General features: G+C 39.6%; 1 protein-coding gene across 2 annotated transcripts in view; it reads right to left on the reverse strand.

Moving 5' to 3' along the window:
* The window catches only part of LOC122807596 (myosin-IIIb-like), a 2,420,886-nt gene that overhangs the window by 1,905,360 nt on the left and 492,912 nt on the right, over window positions 1-22,614 (reverse strand). For both annotated transcript variants that reach the window (XM_044078517.1, XM_044078510.1), the window contains exon 3: window positions 15,381-15,511. In XM_044078517.1, the coding sequence (XP_043934452.1) occupies window positions 15,381-15,511 (131 nt within the window). The remainder of the gene's footprint in view (window positions 1-15,380; window positions 15,512-22,614) is intronic.

Raw genomic sequence — 22,614 nt, forward strand, 5'->3', positions numbered from 1 at the left:
AAAAAAATTAAAAATTAAAATTTTTTTTGTAATTATTAAAATAAATGTTTAAGCTTCTTGTGGATCCGGCTATGAGGACTCTGTCAGGGACAGCCAAAGGACCAGTAGTAGTGCAGGGGCCATACAATGGCCAAGTCTATCCTAGAACATCAAGTTGACCAAGATCTCACCCAGGAATTAAGGAGAGGTGGACTGAAACTAAAAGATGAAATGCCAATAATGGCAGCCCAGGACAGTGAACTAAGTACACAATAGTTTGAACATGTGGAAGAAAAAAATTAGGAATCTGTAAAAACTGAGAAAAGCTGCACATCTTATTGCTAGGTGTATTATAATCATGGCTGAGAGTTTATACACTGAAAGACACAATAATGTGGCAAGACTGTTGCATTGGGGATTGTGCAAAGACTACAGTATAGAAGTAATTGATAAACACTGGAAACATGAACCACAAAGGATTATAGAGAAAGATAAAGTTTGTATCACATGGGATCACCCCCATTGCCAACAGTTCAGAAAACAGGTGCAACAAAATTAGGAGTTATGTACTTACCATAACTTGGTATATGTGTTGTCCATTTTCATTCTTACTCAAGGTTATGGATCTGATCCTCAGATCCAACTCTACTGCATTTTCCGGAGTTTAGATCCTCATCTTCAGCTCCTCCCACTTCCCATAATGCACCACACTATTTCTAACTCCTCAGATCGAGTTTGCTGCCTATGCCTACCAATATATAGAGACAGGACAGATAAGAAGAATTATGACTGAAACCTTGGAACACAAAAAAGTTCCCAAAATATCCAATATTCTTCTAGAAAATATAAGGCTGGGGGACAGCTGGGAGGGAAGGTGAGGAAGAATGAAAATGGACAACACATATACCAAGTTATGGTAAGTACATAACTCCTAAATATGATGTTGCCCTCTTCATTCTTCCCTACTGATGGGTAGATTCCCCATCTACATATCCTTCTTTGATGGCCTCTCAAGAGTTGCCAGAGCACTGTCAAACCAAAAGAAGCTCTACTTCTGGGGACAATGCCCAGTAGAACTGCCTTACAATGGTCTGATTTTGAGTGAGTGACTGTAAAAGAGATACTATCAAAAAGACTGTGTACATAAGGTGTAAGAGGATGCCATGGATTTTGAGACATCAGATGCCATAGCACTGTTGTTCTGAAAGGAGGATTGCTTCCAGAGATAATGCTCAAATAGCAAAGCTTCACAAAGGTATAAGCGTTTGTGGAAGAAATCTTAGGACAGATGTTGCCAAAGGAAGCTCAAGAAGCATGAGTCTAATGAACTAGATGTATCTTTGACAGGAAGTGCTCTGGAATAAATGCAACCTCAAGTAATCGGGAGGAAGTCAGTACACAACGGAAAAGGTCACAGAAGAGATACCTGACAATATGTGTAGGTAAGAGACTGCCTCTGTGGCCAATAAGGTATTAGGAAAGGACTGGTCCAGAGAGACACTAGAACATGAGAGAGAATCTAGGTAGGCTGGTATACAAGATTTCAGTTGAAAAAGGCCTTTTATTTTTTTTTTTGAATAATTATGTCAAAATTGTTCACTGTTCCAAGGGTCTTTCATGGTTAGATAGGAGACACGCTGGATCAATATACTATCATTGGCCATGTCTTTAAGTAAAGCATATGGAAATTAAATTATTTGATTTCTGACTGACAGGATAGGGAATCTGAATTGAACTAAATAATTCCTGGATGCTATTTACAAGGGAACCAATGTGGTGGGGTTGAAAAAATTAATGCCAAGCATGTTAAAGGAGTTTTTAGCCTGAAGGCTTGTGGAGAAACTTCTAGATCAATGGTAGATGGTGACAGGCATGAAAAAGATCAGACCAGGCGGCTATATGAATCAATGGTCTCACTGTGGGTAGGATGGAATAGAAATTTCTACAAAATTAAATTATTTGTAGTGTTAAAACTGCTGTCATCTCTGGAGAGACAAGGCCTTTAGTTTCCCTGGGGGGAACATAAGGATTGAACATTTTCTACTTCGAATGTGCCCTACCCAGTAGGGAGCATCGGAAAGAAAAACTGTGGTTGAAGGGAGAAAAAGGGACTACCGTTTGTCCAACCTTATGCCTTGAGAAGTCTGAACAAGTATAATGTCTGCAAAAAATTGATGAATGTTGATGGGAAACATAAAGGCTGATAAGGAAAGGCCAAATTGTCATCAGATTTTAAGAAATGGAACTCATGACAAGAAGTAGGTAGAAGAGCTATAAAATCAAGGGAAAATCTTATGCCTAACTCTTATATGTGAGGATGCAACTGAGTAGTAGTTGCCAAAAGGGTTCCTACGAAAAACTCTTGATTCTGTGCAGGAACTGACAAATATAACTGTATTGTGAAACCAAGCTTCCTTCAGGAATTCACCCAGTAGGGGGAACTAGACAGAAGTATCTGTTGTGTTTGTAGTTATGGGGGAAAGCAAAGGATGCAACTAGGGTGACCCCAACAACTAAAAATCAGGTTCACAATTGAATGAATGAGGGACCACTCATGAAGAATCAGACTAGACCTACTGAGTCTGTCTGCCCGAGAATTCAATTTCCACAGTGCGTTACAATTACAAAAAATGGTTTGGAGAAATTCACCCATTTCCCAAACCTTCATGGCCGTTCTGCACAAGGGATAAGTTCTGGTTAATGGCATGTTAGTGTATATTGCAATGGACCCCAGAGGGAGGACATCCTAAAAGGACTTGTAACTCAAGAAAGACTGCTCTCAACTGTAGGGTGTTGCTATGCAACCTATTCTTCAGGGAGGACTACATGCTTTGGGCCATCTTTTACTTAAACTACTCTCCCACTCTGGATGGGAGGCATCTGTGGTCACTGTGGCTTTGGGGGGCAAGGGGTAGAAGATCAAACTGCTTAGAAATGGGATGCTTGACTGGATCCACTCAAAAAAATTATGTTTGTAAATAGATTTTATCAAAGCAGATACGGACCGAAAAGGAACAGCAGCACAAGCTTGCAGAATTAATCTTGCTGGAGTGAAACTGAAGTGACCTCGAGTCCCACTCTTGATTTTTAACTGACATAATGTTATGAATAATCAAAGATGCTACCTGGTTTATGGTATTCAATTGAGAACTTCCGAATCCCAAATCATGTACAGGGGATATATTCGATCTTGTCAGGTTTATAGTAATGCCCAAGGACATGGAGATTTGAAACAGGCAATCCCCAGCATGGAATACCTGGTTGGAACAGTAAGGGACAGGTTCATAAAACAGAAAAACATCGGAAATGCTTTGAGCTACGGGTAAGCAACCACTACTGCTATGTATATGGAAAATTATCCTGGGAACTGTGGGAGTCTGAAGGACAGGGCTTTGAACTGGTATTGATGGACTCCCAGCTGGAAGCGCAGATGTCTTGAAGCACCTGTTTAATTTGATGCAACAGTATTTGTCCAGAAAAGGTACAGAGCACATCCCATCATCCTTGCACAGAACAGCTGGATGGACTGAACCATGACCATCCGGAACTTTGAATTCTCTACCAGTCAATAGTTTAGATCCAAAAGGGGGAAAAGGAGAAGGTAATAACCACTGGATATTATGCTTAGTAGCCAGGCATTGTCTGGTAAGCTGGTCCTGGAGACTAGGTGCCATGAAAAACAGCCCCGCCTGCTTCCATAGATGGGGAGTCAGCACTGCAGAGGCACAGATGGGGACCATCAGAAAAGTTCTCTAAAGTTCTGGTTTTGCAGAGCACCTCTGCTTCTGAGGTCCAAGCTCTGACATCTAACATCCAGGAATGCTTGTGTCTTGAAAAGGTCAAGCAGATACAGCAGGTGCATTCACAGAGTCACCAGTGTGTGGGAATAGGCAAGAATACCATGTGGGTCTGACTTTGAGAAGCCATCACACCACTTCACCTCCTGAGAGGCCCTGTTTGTCAAGTAGGAAAGGATGCTAAGAAAGACCCAATGACTATGTTGCAGCCGAGTATGTATATATACTGTCGCCATGGATCTAGTGGAATGGGCCTGTAATAGCCATTTAGTACAACTTTGGGCCAATTTTAGTCCAGCAAATGAAACAATTAATTGGACAGAATGGCCAGGAGGGCAAAAACTAGTCCCTTGATCCCATCTGTAGGGAGAGAATGTTTCCATACATAGAAACGGTATCCTGGGCTAGCAAAAAAAAAAGCATACTGGTTGAGCACCTGTACAAGTCCTGACAGGGAGGAACTGACAAGACCTCCAGTCCAGAAGAAAAACAACAAACAGTGAGGCCATCAGACCAGAGGAGTGCTATGGATCCAAGTAAGCTGCAGTGACTCGACATCTCAAAACCAAAGTGGGGGACTGGGTTTGAGAAATGCCCAACACTTAGAATCTGAAGAAGTCTTGTTAAAAAAAACTGCAGTGTAAAAATGGCTCGAATTCGGAGGGGGTTGGTATCCGAGAAGTGCCAGAGTCTTGCATGTCGGATCCTAGGCTTAGGATCAAAGGGAGAGATAACTAGTTAAAAGAGATCAGGTCAAAGCAGAAGTCAGGATCCAAAGGTTTTACTCTCTCTTCCCTCTCTCTCTCTTTTTTTTTTTTTTTTAAGAACATAGGATCAGAAGGGAACAAAAATCTGCAACAGAGACCACATTAAATATAGTTCCCACAACTTACAAGGTTGGGGCCTTTGGATCCCCAGAACTCTTGGATCCGAAATGGCTCCCACTGCAAGCCAATTGTTATTTGTTGGATCCTAAGCCTAAGGTCCAAGGGGCTGTCGAACCCCAGGCCCAGGATCGGAGGAATGGGTTTGAGGGAGAAACTGTAGCCAATCAAATTCAAAAACCCTGGATCTGATTACACTTGACTAAGCTGAAGTGCTTAACGGATCACACCTGATCAAACCGAGGAGAACTTAAGATCTGGAGGAGGTCCAAGTTTGGGTCTTAGCTCTCTGATTTGAAGAGAGCTAAGACCCAAAGCCATGTAAACTTGATTCAGTTATTTGACTCTCTTCTCTGTTTGGAGGGGGTGAAGCCCCCTAAAGGAACTACTGACATCTGGCACTCAACCTCTTCAGAGAAATAAAATCTGAACAAGGCCACAAGTGAAGGAGTGACAGAAGCCCCCAAAAGGGACATCTCTCCTGAAGACAAAAAGTTAGTAAAATAACAGGTCGCACATTGGCATGAATATTCTGAAGGGTATGAAGTCTGAAACTGTGATGACTGTCATTAGATACAGATAGAAAGACATATATATATATATATATATATATATATATATATATATATATATATATATATATAATTATATATCTTTCTAAAATTTACACATACATTTTTTATATATATATATATATATATATATATATGTCAAAACATATTATTCTTATATTACTCCAACAGTTTATGCATACACTTTGCCGGAGTGACATTTACAGTTACAATTTCACAAAGTTGTCTGAGCTACTGTCATGAACAGTTCAGTTCATTACACCATTTCCCAAATCCCTTTAAAAACAGAATAAAAACTGTATAAAACTGAATCAAAATCCCCACAGCCTCAGCTTGACCATACAGCTACTTGCGCTTGTACTTGTATATACCCTAAACATAGGAATACTCACACATTTTACCATGGCTTCCACATAAACACATTATTTATCTTTTAACTGTAAGTTGTTCCCCCCTCTCAAGTGCAGAAATGCAATCTGCATATATTCAGTTAACTTATCACTCCAAAAACTATCTCCAAGAAAATTCACTGACTAGCCTTATGAAAAAAGACAGTTTTGTGACTTTATGCTCAGCAAATTCTAAAGTTAAAGCGGCTTTGAAGATAAATATTCAGTTTCAACACCATTTCTTTCCCAGTATTTTTCTCTTTTTTGAAACAAGTATTTAAAAACACGTGTTACTGTCCTTCTATAACTAAGCTGATGTTCCTCTATCATATTCACTGAAGAGGTTACAGACTAAACATCTTAAATGACGTCTTCCTTATCTTGTGTGCATCAGTTCCACTCAAACAAGCCTTACATAGCACACAAAGGCTCCAGAGAGTTAACACAGAAAGGCCCAAGAGAGTTAGGCAATCAGCCTCTGCTAATCTGATCTTACCAAACCATTTGGTAGAACTACGAATGCTAAGTTTTAATTTTACTACTGAATTTGTTGCACCTGACTTTGCTTTTACTTATTTAAGAAAATAACTGTTCTGTTATATTTAATTTAGGAAAAAATTGTGTTGCTTTTTATTCTGTTCCCTATTAAATTTAAGGGAAAAAAGTATTCTGCTTTTATTCTGTTGTTGCCCTTTTGTTGGCCATAGTATAGATCACACACAGACTGGTTGAATCCAGTTCTGTTTGAGGACTGAGCACTAAAAATCAGGACATCATCTTTTGGAGAACCCCCTGCACCCTTGTGGCAGGAGTGCTTCGTTGTATTAGATGCTTTGCTCTTGTTTGCGCACACTGCCACACAGAGTGGGTAACTCTTGGCAGTTAGAGACGCAAAAGAGACAATAGATGTATTTTCCCTTAGAAGTGGCTGCTATCTAGCACAGCAGTTCTTAAACAGCTTTCAGCTGTTTAGTGAACCACCCAGCAGCGATTTTACCTCTTACCTATCAACATCAGACATATAGATCCCCTTTTTTTACAGACCTCCTGCTGTACACCCCATAGGTAACTCCCCCTAAATAGCCCCCTACCAGATACCCCATAATTTTCTCCTCATCTGTGGAGATACCTGGTTCAAACTTTGCATTATGGACTGCCAGTTTCCCTCCATTTCTCCTGTTGGCTTGGTTGACATGGGATTTTTTGAGGCAGTGCATAAACTGCCTTATGGACACTGACAACCCTTTACTCCTAAATCATTCAAGTACAATTTGCGAGAGATGCTCTTACACTAAGAATCTGGAATCACTGCTCTCTCATGCCCAGAACAGCAACACTAAACAGGTTGCCAGCTCACACACCGTGACTGCTACTCATAATATGCACCCAACACATACATCGTCATATGCAGAGGTACTTTCCAGAAACCTACCTAAACATCAGAGACTTCCAAAACACAAACATGCTACACCTATCACTACACCCTAAGCACCCAATACACATAAAAACACTAGCACCAGTACCTCACCAAATAAGCCCTTAAGGCAATGCACATCTATTCCAAAACGTTTTAATTACAGGTGACTCTGAAGTGAGACATACAGAGGCCCCACTCACCAGGTTAAACAAAGAGAAGTCAGCTGTCTGTCTGGTGCAAGGATTCATCAGATCACACATGCACTCAGGTCTCTCAACAAGTACCATTATGACTCAGTCATAGTTCAGGTTGGTGTGAATGACTTATGACATACACCTCTGGACTATATGATGGGAGACATGATTGAGCTCTATGAATGTGTACCCCAGGCAGGTATATCCCTAGCTTTGAGCAGCACTTTACCCTCACCTAGGAGGACTTCAATAACTGGCTAAGTTTTTAGTGTCATTCTAAAAGGATCCAGTTCCTGTCAGCCTTGGATGACATGGTGGATAGACCACTGTGCTTTGCCAAAGATGGACTTCACTTGGTACCTCAAGGCTTTCAACTGCTGCCTAAAGTGCTTGCCTCCCCCACAATGCCTTTTTAGCCAAGGTCACAAAAACAAAATTTCCGAAGTGAAAGTATCAAACACAAATACACCAAGGGTCATGCTGTTAAATGCTAGGAGTTTAAATTCATGTCACTGCCAGTTACAGGTCCTCTTCTGTGAACCAAGTAGGCCATACAGCTCATTTGGATCTACTTGGGACAATTAAAGGGCAACCCAGCACCCTAGTCATGAATGATTTTGACTATCCCTCCATTAATTGACTTATATAAGCCCAAAGTCACTTGCATAAAAGTTCCTGGATTTTATTAAATCAAATGCCCTGGAACAAATAGTGCAGCACTATACAAGAGGCTCTAAAGTTCTAAATGGTCCTCACCAATATGAGTGACCGATGCAACACCTCAAGTGTAGGATCTGCACTGGTTAAATCTGACCATAAATCAGAAATAAATCCGTCATTTTTGAAGTAGCAATAGCACCAGAACTCCCCAAAGGAGAAGTCAGGCTAAAAAACTTCACCAAAGCTAACTATACCCTCCCTAATGGATGGCAAAATCAACTTCCAAGCTCCAGTTCCCAAGATGGCATTGACAGTTATACTAAGGTATACATTGACACCTTGTATAAACATCTACACAAATGTATAGACACAGTTGTGCCTGATGGGTCTATGTTCAGCTACCAAATTTCAAAAACCATGAACGGCTAAATACCCAATGGTAAACATCGAACAGGAAAATTAATGAACAACTTCAGCGAAAACAAATCCAATGAATGGCCATAGCTGGCCAACAACCAGGAAGAAATGTGACACATAAGGTAAGTAAAGGGAAATCTATTAAATTTGCCTTATTCCCCACTGTAACATGATCTTGGAGTTTGTATATACAGTTGGGGGTGTGTGGAGGGCACAGTCCCCCACAATGGAAGGTGGGGGGGGGCAAAGCCCCCAACCTCAGTTGGTTGTGTTCTTGATGTTTGCAGACTATGACCATTCAATGGATTTTCCTGTAAGTTCTTGTTCGCTATTTGCAATGTTCGATATTTATCATTCTGTATTTAGCCGTTCATGGTTTTTAAAATTCATCAGCTGAACAAAGACCCTTGCCTGATAGGATTAAAGCAAGCTCCTCAAGAAGTAAACAAACCATCCTAGTGGATGCCTAGCATTAATAAATTATACAATAAGCGAAAGAAGCTGCTGTCTAAAAATACAAAAGTAAGAACCTAGAACTGGAAGAGCACCCTCCTCGGTTTAAACAAGCAAATAAGACAACTCGTAAAATCCTTAATGAGAAACAATAAGAAAAATTTAGCAACCATAGCCAAGGATAACCATAAGGCTTTCTTCAGCTATGTCCACAGCCTGAAAGGTAAGACTCAAATGTGTGCTGATCTATTTGTGGATGGTATCGCACACACTGACCCTGTGAAAACTGCAAAACTACTAGCAGACAAGTTTGGCGAAAACTTCACCCCCTATCCCCCCAAGCATACCACAAACCATGTCTTTAACATCACCTCCTCCCTGCATCCCCAAAGAGCAAGTCATCAATGATCTCTCCAAGACTAAGAACACAGCCTCCAAGGGACCAGATGGCATTCCAGGCTTAATGTTCTTAAACAAGAACTAGCTACTCCACTAGGCACCCTATTCAACCACAGCCTGAGTACTGGCTTTGTCTCCACTGAATGGAAAACAGCATCTGTTATCCCCCTCCACAAGGGTGACTCAGCAACAGACCCAGGTAACTATAGACCCATAAGTGTAGCCAGCTTCAACTGTAAGGCAATGGAACAAATCATCATGGATCTCAAACAAAAATAAAGGCGACCTCCAAACTCTAGATCCGTCCCAGTTCGGTTTCATCAAGAATAGGTCATGCCTGCTAAACCTGATGGAATTCTTCAAGAATGTCAACACAGCCATAGACGAAGACAAAGCTGTGCACACAGCCTATCTTGACTTGGCCAAGGCCTTCAACACAATCCCATAATCAGGCATCACTGAAAAACTAACTCAGTTGAATATCAACTCATATGTTGTCAGGTGGGTTGCAAACTGGTTCACAGATTGACAACACTCAAAATATGAGACTTCACCTCTAGCAATAGACGTGTCATCACTGGGGTCTGACAAGGGTCAGTGCTGGGCTCCCTCTTGTTTGGCATATGCTTCTCAGACGTCTAGGCCAAAACGGATGGGCTGTGGCTAACCAAGTTTACAGATGACTGCAAATTAGATGCCATCACTAAATCCCCTAGCGATGTCAGTGTTCTTCAAAAGGGGCTTACACAGACCAATGTTTGGTGCCAAAGCTATGGTCTTAAACTAAATACTAAAAAATGCATCATCATTCCCTTCGATAAATACAATGTCCCTGTTGATTATAAAATAAACAATAATACCCTAAGTACCAATTCTGTAGTGAGAGACTTGGGAACACAAGTTGACTGTGACCTCAGCTTCAACCACCATGTGTCTACTGTGGTGAGGAAGGCATTCTATGTCACTCACCTGATTAGCAAAGGCAACACCTCAAGAGCAAGAGAGTTAAAATTCCCCTGTACTCGTCCCTCATCAGGCCTATTGAATATAATTGCTCCCTTTGGTATGTACAGTACCAGCCACCTCCAACAACTTGACTAGAGATTTCTAAGAAATTCAGGGTCGCCAATACATGTCTTATACGGACAGACTGAAGTCACTGTCACTGTGCTCAGTAGCATAAAGACTACTTAGAGGAAACTTATGCCAGGCTTACCAGGCTACCTCTGACCCAAATATTAAGAAAATGCTATATATCCTTAAGTCAAATGGGACTACAGTCACCCATTTCAGAGACCTGAATCTAGCCTGCAAAATAAATAGGACCTGCTGGATAGAAAGATGCATCTCTCAGAGGCTGCCACTCCTCTGGAATAGGCTTCCAATCCATGTCAAGCAGAGCACCTCCATGACCCTGTTTAAGTGCAACATGGATGACTGGATGGAACACTGTACATTTCTGCAAGGGATTGCCCTTGGTTCTCTCCTGGACATGGGCAGTCCTTGCTAGAAAAATCTTGGGCACAGACGATATCTCCTAGTATAACACTGGGATTTAATGGCTAGGTTTGTAAAGACCCTTGGGTCAACAGCCTAATAACATCCTATGAACCTGTTATGGCATTTATTTATGGAAAATTCCAACTAATCTTGCAATCATCACTTTGCTTTCATCATCTAAAATGCTTAACTTACAGAAAATAAAAAAATTCTGTAAATCTACATTCTTTTGTCAGTTCTTGTACTATACATTGTATAACCAAGAAAAATCTAGTATGAACTGTTATGCTTATACTAGCAACTATCCCAACCCCATTACCTACAGATCTCAACACTGTGTAACCTTATCCTTCTAATTCCAGGTTTTCTTTGTCATGCTGTAAAGCAAGTGATAAGCTACTGCATTTTTAATGTCTTCTTGTTAACAATGAAATCAGCTACCAATCAAAAAGTTATTTTCCATACACACTGCATTTCTGTGCTTATGCTTTTACCCTTTGCATTTAGAAACATTGTATTTTACAACATTAAAATATTTAACACAAAATACATAAAGTTATTACTTACATGTAGTTTTCCTCTCCATTTGATTCCTTCATGAGAAACATGACAAAATGAAATTCAAATGCTTTAGCTCGCTGCACATTTTAAAATAAACAGCAAGCAGTACGGTTAAAACTAAGAAGTCCCCTCACCATTTATCAAGGTCACTTTATTAGTCTTCTGTATGATCCTCACACTCTCACTATACCAGCTTCTCTTGGCTGGCACAAAACAAGACTCCTGTTTTTTCAGCTTTCTTACTAGTTTCAACAACTCACAGTGAGACTAATAGTTTCCATTTATTCCAATGTTCAAGAAGCTTGTTTACCTATCAGTCTTCATATTTGCCTCCTCGAAGTACCAGCATCTGGTTCAAATCCAAGCTTCCCCCAATTCTTCTGATCTTTTCCTGGGCTTCTCTCTGTCACTCAAGCATTTTCCTTTGAAACAGCAAAAACAGTTTCACTGACACAGTCACTTTTGGAACACTAATACTTGTGCAGGGTCCAGAAATAGAGTCCTCTTCATCTTGCTCACTGGAGTTCTTCTAACAAACTTTTTCCGTCTCCTCCAAAGCTAGATCTGCTTCCATGTACATTTTTGACCCACCCAGAAAAATATTCTGAAGACTTCTGGATACAGCAGTTTAAATCTAAATCTAAGATCACATCTCTTCTTCTTCTTCTTCTTTCAGTTACTCCTGTTAGGGGTCACCACAGCGGAGCATCTGTTTCCATTTCTTCCAGTCTTCTGCATCTTGCTTTGTCACACCAACCAACTGCATATGTCCACTCTCACCACATCCATAAACCTCATCTTACACCTTCCTCTTTTCCAGTTACCTGCAGCTCCATCCTTAGCGTCCTTTCCCATATATACCCAGCATCCTTCCTCAGCACATGTCCAAATCTTGCCTCTCTGGCTTTGTCTCCAAACCGTCCAACCTGAGCTGATCCTCTAATATACTAATTTCTAATCCTGTCCATCCTTCTCACACCCAATGCAAATGTTAACATCTTTAACTCTGCCACCTCCAACTCTGACTCCTGTCTTTTCATCAGTGCCACCGTCTCCAACCCATATAACTTAATACCATCTTGCAGACTGTCCATTTCACTCTTACTGGTACCAGTCTGTCATAAATCACTCCTGACACTCTTCTCCATCCACTCCACCCTGCCTGCACTCACTTCTTCACTTCTCTTCCACACTTACCATTACTCTGAACTGCTGATCCCAAGTATTTAAACTCATCCACCTTCACCAGCTTTACTCCCTGCATCCTCACCATAATGTCCTCCCTCTCATTCACACACACATATTCTGTCTTAGTCTTGCTGACCTTCATTCCTCTCCTCTCTAGAGCACATCTCCAGAGACTCCTCAACCTGTTCCCATGTACCACTCTTACAAACTTCTCTGTCTCTCCCGACTTCCTCATATAATACCACAACTCCTCTCTAGGCACTCAATCACAACTCTTAATGAATGGAATAAACATAACTCCTCTTTTGTCAAGTATAAAGCAAGTAGTCAATTTTTCACAAATATTCTGGCATCACCAATATTCAATGTCATTCTTTTTTGCTGTAGTTTTGACAGAAGTATCTCCTTCTGATGGCATGACTGCATTTTAACCAATAAAGGTCTTGCCTTGATGTATCCGGAGGCTAAGGTAGGACCACAAATGTGATGTGCCCTTTTCAATTAACAAATCCTCCTGTGGAACACCAGTCCAGCTACTTATCTTGCCTTCATAAAGTTAATACACTATACTCCCTCTAACTTCTCTGGTACTGCAAACTACCCCAAGTTTTCTCTTCATATCTTTAAACTTTTTGTTCATTTGTTCTTGTATACTGTTCCCAAACCCCTACTTATTTAAATACCTCTGAGTATATCTGGTCTATTTTTTTCTTCTAGTTTCATGTAAGCCATCTCCAGCACTGGTGCAACAAATAGATCTGCTCCCTGCTGATCCGGCTCTAGATTCTTCTCATCTAGAATCTTTTCTTCCATTTTGCTGGTTGACTTTTTATTTTCCCAAACACATTTCTTTTCTGGCATTCAAATAGAATATCACCCAGCCAATAACTGACTTTCTTCCAAAATTACAACTTCACTTGCTTTTTTAAGGCCTTCTCGGTTTTCACACTAGGAAAGCTCAGCTCTAGTTAGTATGCTTTTCAGTTGGTCACCATCTTGGGAGTCTCTATGCTAAGACAGACATCGGGCTAAAGGCCTGTAATGAACTGACAATAGTGTTATTTGGCCATTCTTGTCTCCTAAAATTAATTAATGTTTGACAAACTAGCAAGCAGACCAGAACTGCTGCCTGAAATTGTGCTGTTGGTAGAACTGGTTTACTGACTGGTGAAGGCAAAGAGGGAACAGATCTGTAACCAATTTTAAATATGCTGAAATTCAATGAAATACTGCTATGACTATCAAAAGTTGCTTCCTTTTAGAAAATAACAAGCCTGTCCTCTAAAGATGATACTCCAGCAGTGACAGTCGGGGTTTATTCCACGACTTCTGATGATGACAGTCTTTCTCCCCTTGAAGTCACCAATGCTGCTTAACCACCCTTTTTGCAAGGTGTGCAATTCCCCTTAAAAGACAGAGGGAACTTTTATCCAGTTATATCACTGCTTCCATTCTTCCTTCATTGTTTTAGCCTTTTACATACATTTGAAGAACTCCATTGTAGCATTTTTCACAACACTATTTTAATTCTTAAGCTAGCACAATCCTTAGAATTTCTGGCATTCTAGGCGCTATGGTGAAGTAGGTTAAAAGCCCTGACTGCGCACCAGAATCTAATGGAACAGGCAATGGAGGACTAGGCAGAAGAGAAGGGGAATGAGTGGCTGATGGCAGTTTATCCATTCGGAGGGAGGGAAGCTGCCTAGGCTCACTGCAGCAGAGGCAGCAGCAAGAGCTGGGCGAGCTCTGCACTGCAAGCACTTTACCACTTGGTTAGGAGTTTGCATACAAGCAGATGCAACTGGACACTTTCTAAAGGCAGCCACTGCACAGACTGCAAGTCTACTACAGACCGGTGGGTGTTACGGCATACTCCTTGGCAATTGTATGACACTACACCAGTATCCTTATTTTCTTCAATGGCCTCTGACATGGGTCAGGTTGATACTAGGGGAGGCTAAGGCAGGTCGAGTACAGCTGGTGAATGAAGAAAGGAGCTGATAATTACTGGCATTATGCATAGTTCAAAGACCAAACACATTGCAGATAACAGTTTTAAAATGCTCCCCATCTCTTATAGAAAAATATTCATTAATGATAACATTGCTATACTTCATTGAACAAAACTAATATATATTTTTTTAGTGAAAATTTTTTTTTTTTTTTTTTTTTACTAACTGCACATTAGAACAAAATACCTAAAGAAACTATTTGTGAAAAGTAACCGTAGGCAAAGCAATAAATGTTTGGTAAAAAGATCACTTCATTCACATCACTGTGAAACACTGCTTTTATACATTATGAACAAATAATAACAGGGGGCGCACACAGTATGGTGAGACAAGCTTCTCAATATTTTTAGCTGCTTAGAAAAATGTCTGGATCAGAGGACTAATTAGGTGACCAGAAGTTCCTCCATTATACTGATGCAAGTGTCCACTACAAAGTACAACCATAAAAAGTGCAAGAAAGTACACGGTGCACATTAGAAAGATTAATTTGATTTTTGCACCATTCAATAAAAACAGTTTATGAACCCTCTTTAGAAAAGATTAGTTATCACTTAAAAGTTGCTACTTTATTCACTCAGCAATACAAGGCAGCTCCTTACACAGCAAGTCTGTTTTTATGATGACACCTGATACAACTATTTGTTGGCATTTTATCATCTATATTCGTAAATTTTTTAAACTGCCCCCCCCCCCCTTCGAGTTCACTATATTAGGTACAACAAACAAGCGAAGCTACAATCACCACAGATTATCTTACAGCCTTCTGCCTTATAGCAGTATTTTGTTATTTTAGAAATAACTCATCCGTAAACTGCATGGTACAGTGAAATAAAATGCTTTGTAAAGCAACATTTGCCAAGCTAAGAAACTTTATAAAAGCAAGGTATCATGTATCATAAGAGCAGCAAATCAGATCCAAATTTTCTGAAAAATATTGAGCAATGAGCTCCATTCATACCTGATCACAATACACTGGTTTCTGGGCCCAGTAGCCAAACGACCCTGCATAGACTGATATGCTCGATCTGCTACAGCAAAAATGTGAGGAGGCAGCTGGCCCTTTTCGTGGTTCTTATACTTTTCTGACACCTGTGTAAAGTCAAAGCACCAAATGTTTTATTTTCACCTGTCAGTTTCCTTTTAATCCTGCAAAACAACATTTGAAGATACTTGCACAGCAGAAACAAAGTTGAACAGACAGAATGGCAGTTTCAACCATGATGAAAAGTGTTTTTACATATTAAACATTTGACATACAGTCCCTTATTAATAAACTGCTATACATGATATGAATTTATCACTCCCACAGAAATGAAGGGAGGACACAGGTACCTTTGAATTCCTAACACCAGGCAGCCATAAAGTTTCACAAAAAGTTATACATTTAATTTCAAAACTGTTAAAGGTAAAAATAACAAAGCTTAATGGCTGAAACTTGGAAGTGTAACAAAGATCACAAAAATCCAGCAGAGGCAAATTACCTACACAGTGAGACAAGTAAAAAAAAAAACAGCCTCATTCACCATGGAGATTCTAGGACATTAGTCACAATCTACTGGTAGAAAGGTATTTATATTTGGCGCACAGACCACTTACAGTTGTCTAACATCACTTTAGAGCTATATGTCTCAAATGAGGCCAGTCTCCCTGAGGTGAGCCAAGCAAATTTTCAGAGTAAGCCTAAGAAATGCTGAAATAAGTACTTAAAACTGTGCCAAATAATGATTATTTCAAAGTATGATACTATGCTTAAGGATTATACTACAGTTGTGTAAGCCCTACTTACCAATAACAGTAGATGTTCAAATTCCTTGCTGCCTCATTGGAATTTTGGGTTATCTGCCAAGCTACCCAGTACTGGCCAACTTTAAAAAGCTTGGACTCCCATTCCTCTCTTCCTAGGACAGCTGATTAGATGAACATATTGTGAGAGGAGAAACCTTCATCTGTCAAAGGGAGTGAGTGTTTAGGCTTTTTTGCTTTCACAAAGAAGGAAAGGAAAGTAGCTAAAGCCATAATGATCTAGCAAGGGTAAATCTGTAGACAATCACAATACCAAATAAAAACTAAAGCCAACAACAACCAAATCAAAGAGGGTGAAACCCACATCAGCTTTGCATAATCTGGGAGAATGGTGGATGGGTGCTGCACTGAATCAGTGAAGAATTCAAGCATCTACTGTTACAGGTTAAGGAGGACTAACTGTACTGTGTTCATCATTCCTACTGCTTCAGTGGCATTTTGGGCAGATTCTCAAAGCCTACCCTACACCTGGGAGGTATAAGGAAAAGGATTCAGGCGTCCCTGGAAAATGGTCCTAGCAAAACCCCCCACTGAACCATGAAAAAAGAATCCAGTTTGTAGTGCTTTGTGAGGGTATGAACAGAGGACCAGGTTGCTGCTACTAGAGTCCACCCTTTTCAAAGATGCCATTGAACAGGGTAAGGCCCTAGTTAAGTGAGCCTTAACCTTGCCTGGAAGAGATTTTACCATGGTGGGAGTAAACAAAAAACAACAGTAGAGGGCAACCATCGTGCAATAACTTGCTTGCAAACAGGATGACCTTTCTTAGCTCCCATATAGAAGACAAACAGCTGTTCAACATTCCCAAAGAGCACTGTTTTGCCAAGGTATTGACTGAGCTTCCTGTGTGCAACCAATGTAGAATCTTTTCTCCCTTGTTTTTTGGATCCAGATAAAAACCAGGAGATTGATAGTTTGATTCAAGGTAAACCAAGAAACAACTTTAGACATGAATGATGGATTAGTGAGCAACACAACCCTGCCCTTGTGAAAAATCAGATACAATTGGCCTACCATGACAGCTTGCAGCAAAGACACTCACCTTGTAGATGTCAAAGCAATGAGTAAAACAGTCTTCCAAGTAATGAACTGCAAATGAGCCCAAGAGGCAGGTTGAAAGATCAATTCTTCACAAACAAAGCCGAGATTGCAGGGAGAATTAATTTACTTTTGAGGGGTTGTTACATGCAACACTCCTTTCTTAAACTATTTGACCACAAAAAGAGAGAGAGAGAGAATAAAGAGGGAGACCCATCAGTAGACAGTTTGAGATGGCCTCAAGATGCACTTTGATAGAAGCATGTGACAAACCACCTCTAAGTAGCTCACGCAAATATTTCAAAACAAGAGGGGTCAAAACCCTTTTGGGATCACTATTATTGGCTAGGCATCTCCTATAAAACCTCTTCCTCTTGCAAACATACTATTTTCCAGTTGCAGGATTTCTTGCTTGCTTAATTACCTGTTGCACATCTTCATGGAACAAGTGCCTAGAAGTATTTAAAGTAGATTGTCATAGTTGCAGTTGTTGGAAGCTGGAGTGTACCATTCACAAAGGCAGAAAAATACAGCCAGTATATAAGTAAATCCAGTGACTACAAAAATAAGAACAAACAAATAAAACACAAGTCACTGGAACCACGAGCAGCTAATAATGAAGTTGTTTATTAGACTCATGCAACTTTTAAAACTGCTAGTAAAAACTTTTCCCTAACACAAGGCTTCTTCAGGCATATCAAACAAAAGATACCATCTACCATTTATATAACATCAAAGTGGGTCACATGATGACAATCAGGGTCATTTGTGTACATCTTTCAATAAAGGCTTTAAAGATACATGCCATTCAAACCAGGTGAAATATGTGCTCCAAACATAAAATCCAATTAAATTCTTCCTTCTCAGTGTAATTATTTATATTACCCCCACATATATTATCAACTACTCTTAAAATTGAAAATTTAAAACTATGTCTAGAACCACTGTCTCTAATCTGTTTATATAGTGCATTTGTAACTATTTCTCTTAATTTCAGATAGGTGGTTACAGATACAATCTTTTAACCTCTGGTTTGTTTTACCCACATAATATGCTTTACATGCAATACATTTAGCCAGATAGACATTTCTAGTTTCACAATTACCATATGTAGTGAGACTGAAAATCTTGTTAGAAACTGGATTAGTAAAATATTTGTCACAAGAAATGATTTATTTTTATTTTTTATTTATTTATCATTTGTTGACCGGGAAAGTCCGACTAGGTTCCACAGAGCCTGTTTTCAGCGGAGGCCCGGGGAGAAATGCTCCAGATGAAATTACAGAAAGTATATCTGCCACATTTAGACGTACCATTCTTAATTGGTCATCTCTTCCTTGATGTATATTTCTGCTCTTTATAACATAACTCCTTCAAACTTCGATTATTCTTATAACTGAAGCACGGTCTTTCATCGGCTGCCATCTGTAGTTCTGGTATATCATGTAGGATGTGCCAGTATTTCTCAATGATTTTCTTAACATTGGCAGTATTCTGATTATATGTTAACATGCATCTAACTTTACCCTGTGAACATTTATTTATTTATTAGTACCTCTTGGCTAGCTTCTGAGAATAATGGCTTAGCTCTGGTAGATCTACAACTCTTAACATCCTCACACATCTCTAGCACTTTATGCTTATTATAACCGCTATTAAACTATTACACGAACCACAAACTACAAAAATAAATCCAGAAGCGCAAAGGCAATCAAGCGGACAACCGGGTAGAATAAAATGAATAAGAATTTATTGGTGAGCGCTTTCGGCTGCGAACTCCAGCCTTCAGACAATTTTTAAAACTCAAGATACATTCCTTTTATAGCATCCACATAATCAACAATTAACCAATTCAATTTAATTAATTAATTAGATACTAGTGAAAAACTGCCAAAATGCTGCTGAATTTATAGCTTGCACCTATCAAAATACACTAGTATAACATTTCATTTGGCAGTACTGAAATGTATATACTTGATAGTAATAAAATATATTTGATGTTTTTATTGTTGCACATACCTCTAATATATATATATATATATATATATATATATATATATATATATATATATATATATATGCATAAATAAAAATATATAATATATATAAATATGTGCACTTGATGTGTAAATAAATATATATATATATATATATATATATATATATATATATATATATATAAAATCTATGAAATCAACTGTTTTGTACAACCAACTATTTGAGATAAACAACCATCATCTATTTATGGCTTTTAACTTTAAAATACTGGTGAGAGAAATAGAATCATTTAGCCATAAATAGATGATGGTTGCTTATCTCAAATAGTTGGTTGTACAAAACAGTTGATTTCATAGATTTTATATATATATATATATATATATATATATATATATATATATATTTACACATACATCAAGTGCACATATTTATATATATTATATATTTTTATTTATACATGTATATTATTAGAGGTATGTGCAATAAAAACATCAAATATATTTTATTACTGTCAAGTAGATACATTTCAGTATTGCCAAATGAAATGTTATACTAGTGTATTTTGATAGGTGCAAGCTATAAATTCAGCAGCATTTTGGCAGTTTTTCTCTAGTATCTAATTAATTAATTAAATTGAATTGGTTAATTGTTGATTATGTGGATGCTATAAAAGGAATGTATCTTGAGTTTTAAACATTGTCTGATGAAGGCTGGAGTTCACAGCCGAAAGCGCTCACCAATAAATTCTTATTCATTTTATTCTACCCGGTTGTCCGCTCTATTAACAAAAGTACAGTTTTGTGCCTACCATAAATGTAGATGTTCGAAGATCCACATTGCTGCAGTCCTTACATATGGGTAGTCCGCTGTCCTCGGTCGGCCCGAATACCAAAGTATTAGGCTGACGTCGGTCATGGGCGCCTAGATCTGACATCAGAGCGTCAGGGTATAAAAGCGCATGACCGACGTCATATCCTCAGTCTTTTCTTGCCCCAGATGTCAGAAGGCCCTAAAAAGAAAGGCCACAGCCAAAAATAGAATACTTCCAAAAGGCATGTACAAATGACAGCTACCACCCAAACCATACAATTATTCCAAACTACAGAGGGGAAGGAGGGAGGGTAAATTGGACTGCAGCAATGTGGATCTTGAACATCTACATTTATGGTAGGTACAAAACTGTACTATGTTCTTCATCTCACATTGCTGCAGTCCTTACATATGGGTAGAATCCCAAAGCAGAGGTAAAGGGAGGCTGGCAAAATTATAAAGCATTGGGAGCTGCCAAAATGCCCTGTAAGATTGCAGTGGCAAATCCAGCTCTAGATTTGGAATAAAGAGGAAGGTGGTAGTGTTTAGAAAAAGTATGCACTGAACTCCAAGTAGCTGCTTCCAAAATATCTTTAGTAGCTACTCCCCTTAAAAAAGCTGTAGAAGTGGCAGTAGCCCTAGTGGAGTGAGGTCTGATTCCAGCCGGAACCTCCTTACCATGATGAGAATAACAAAAAGCAATACAAAATCCAATCCACTTAGAAATAGTTTGTTTTGAAACAGGTTTTCCCTGAGAACCTAAACCAAAAGAAACAAACAACTGCTGAGACTGTCTGAACCCTTTAGTCCTGCTCAAATAATAACGCAACTGCCTGTGAATATCCAAAGTGTGCAAAATTTTCTCCCCTTTATTTTGGGGATCTACATAAAAAGTAGGCAAATGAATTGATTGGTTCAAGGCCACCTTTGAAACCACTTTAGGCATAAAAGTAGGATTAGTACGCAGAGATACCCTATCCTTATGAAAAATTAGGAAGGGTTCAACTGCCATAAGAGCCTGTAATTCAGAAACCCTTCTAGCAGACGTAATGGCCAACAAAAAAGCAGTCTTCCAAGACAAAAACTTTAACTCAGCAGTAGCCGCAGGCTCAAAAGGAGGTAAAGTAAGTTTTTCCAACACAAAATTGAGATCCCAGGCAGGAGTAGGAGCTCTACGTGGGGGTCTTATGTTCTTTGCCCCTCTAAGAAATTGCTTAAACAAAGGATGAGAGAATAATGGAGGGTCACGGTCATAGTGAGCAGAAATGGCTGCAGCATGAACCTTTATAGAGGAGAAAGACAAACCCTTGTCTAATAATTCTGTAAGATATTGAAGAGAAACACTTAAATCAGGCCTGGAAACATCAAAGCTCTTTGTTTTGCTCCAAATTAAAAATCTCCTCCATTTACCAGCATAAACTTTCCTTGTACTAGGCCTTCTGGCTTCCAAAATAACATTCAAAACTTGTTGTGGAAGCTGCGACCCTCCAGGTTCTAGAACAGAATATGCCAGGCTGTTAGATGCAGGGAATGAATCCTGACATTGAGGAAATGATTGCCCTCCTGAGACAAAAGGTGCGGAATCGAAGGCAAAGGCCATGGAGGCTCCCGTACTAAACTCCTCAGCAGAGGGTACCAGTGCTGTCGAGGCCAATCTGGAGCTATTAGAATCATGGAGGGCTTGTCTTGTCTGACCTTCAAGAGTACCTTGGGGAGGAGAGGCAGAGGCGGAAAGGCATAGACGTGAAGATTGCTCCAACTGAATGATAGAGCATCCACTTTCCAAGCTGTGGGATGAAACATTTTTGTGCAAAACTTTGGCAACTGGAAATTTAGTGGAGAAGCAAACAGATCTATGTCTGGAGTTCCCCATATCACTGTCAATTTTCGAAATACATGAGGATCCAATTTCCACTCGTGGGGATCCACTATCTGTCTGCTCAAAACATCTGCTAAGGAATTCTGTGCTCCTGGTAGAAACCTTGCCTGAAGATTGAGGTGTAAACTGAGAGCAGTCTCCCACAAAATCATTGCTTGCCTGCAAAGAGGGTACGAATGGGTTCCCCCTTACTTGTTGATGTACCACATGACAGTTGTGTTGTCTGTTAGAATCAACACTTGCCCTGGGTGAAGTAAATCCTTGAAAGCCATCAATGCAAATTGGACTGCTAACATCTCCTTCAAGTTGATATGTAAATGTTGAAGTCTGGCAGGCCACGTGTCTTGCACCCATTTTCCATTGAGGTGTGCTCCCCAAGCCTTGTCCGAGGCATCTGTCGTTAAAATCTGACTCGCCTCTGGTCGGGTCACAGAGAGTCCCTTGTTTAGGTGACATTCCTGAGCCCACCACAAAAATTCCTTTTGAATGCAAGATATTATTTGAATGACAGTGTCCAGATCTTGGCAGTGTTGTGTCCATACATTTTTGAGATACCATTGTAGCTTCCTCATATGCAGTTTGGCATTGGGAAGCACCAGAATACAAGATGCCATGAATCCCAAGGCTTGAAGGACTGTCCTTGCAGTCAGCCTGGACCGTAGAG

The sequence above is a fragment of the Protopterus annectens genome, chromosome 1.part1 (genome assembly GCF_019279795.1).
Source record: "Protopterus annectens isolate FY-2018-M chromosome 1.part1, PAN1.0, whole genome shotgun sequence".
Classification (NCBI taxonomy): domain Eukaryota; kingdom Metazoa; phylum Chordata; order Ceratodontiformes; family Protopteridae; genus Protopterus; species Protopterus annectens.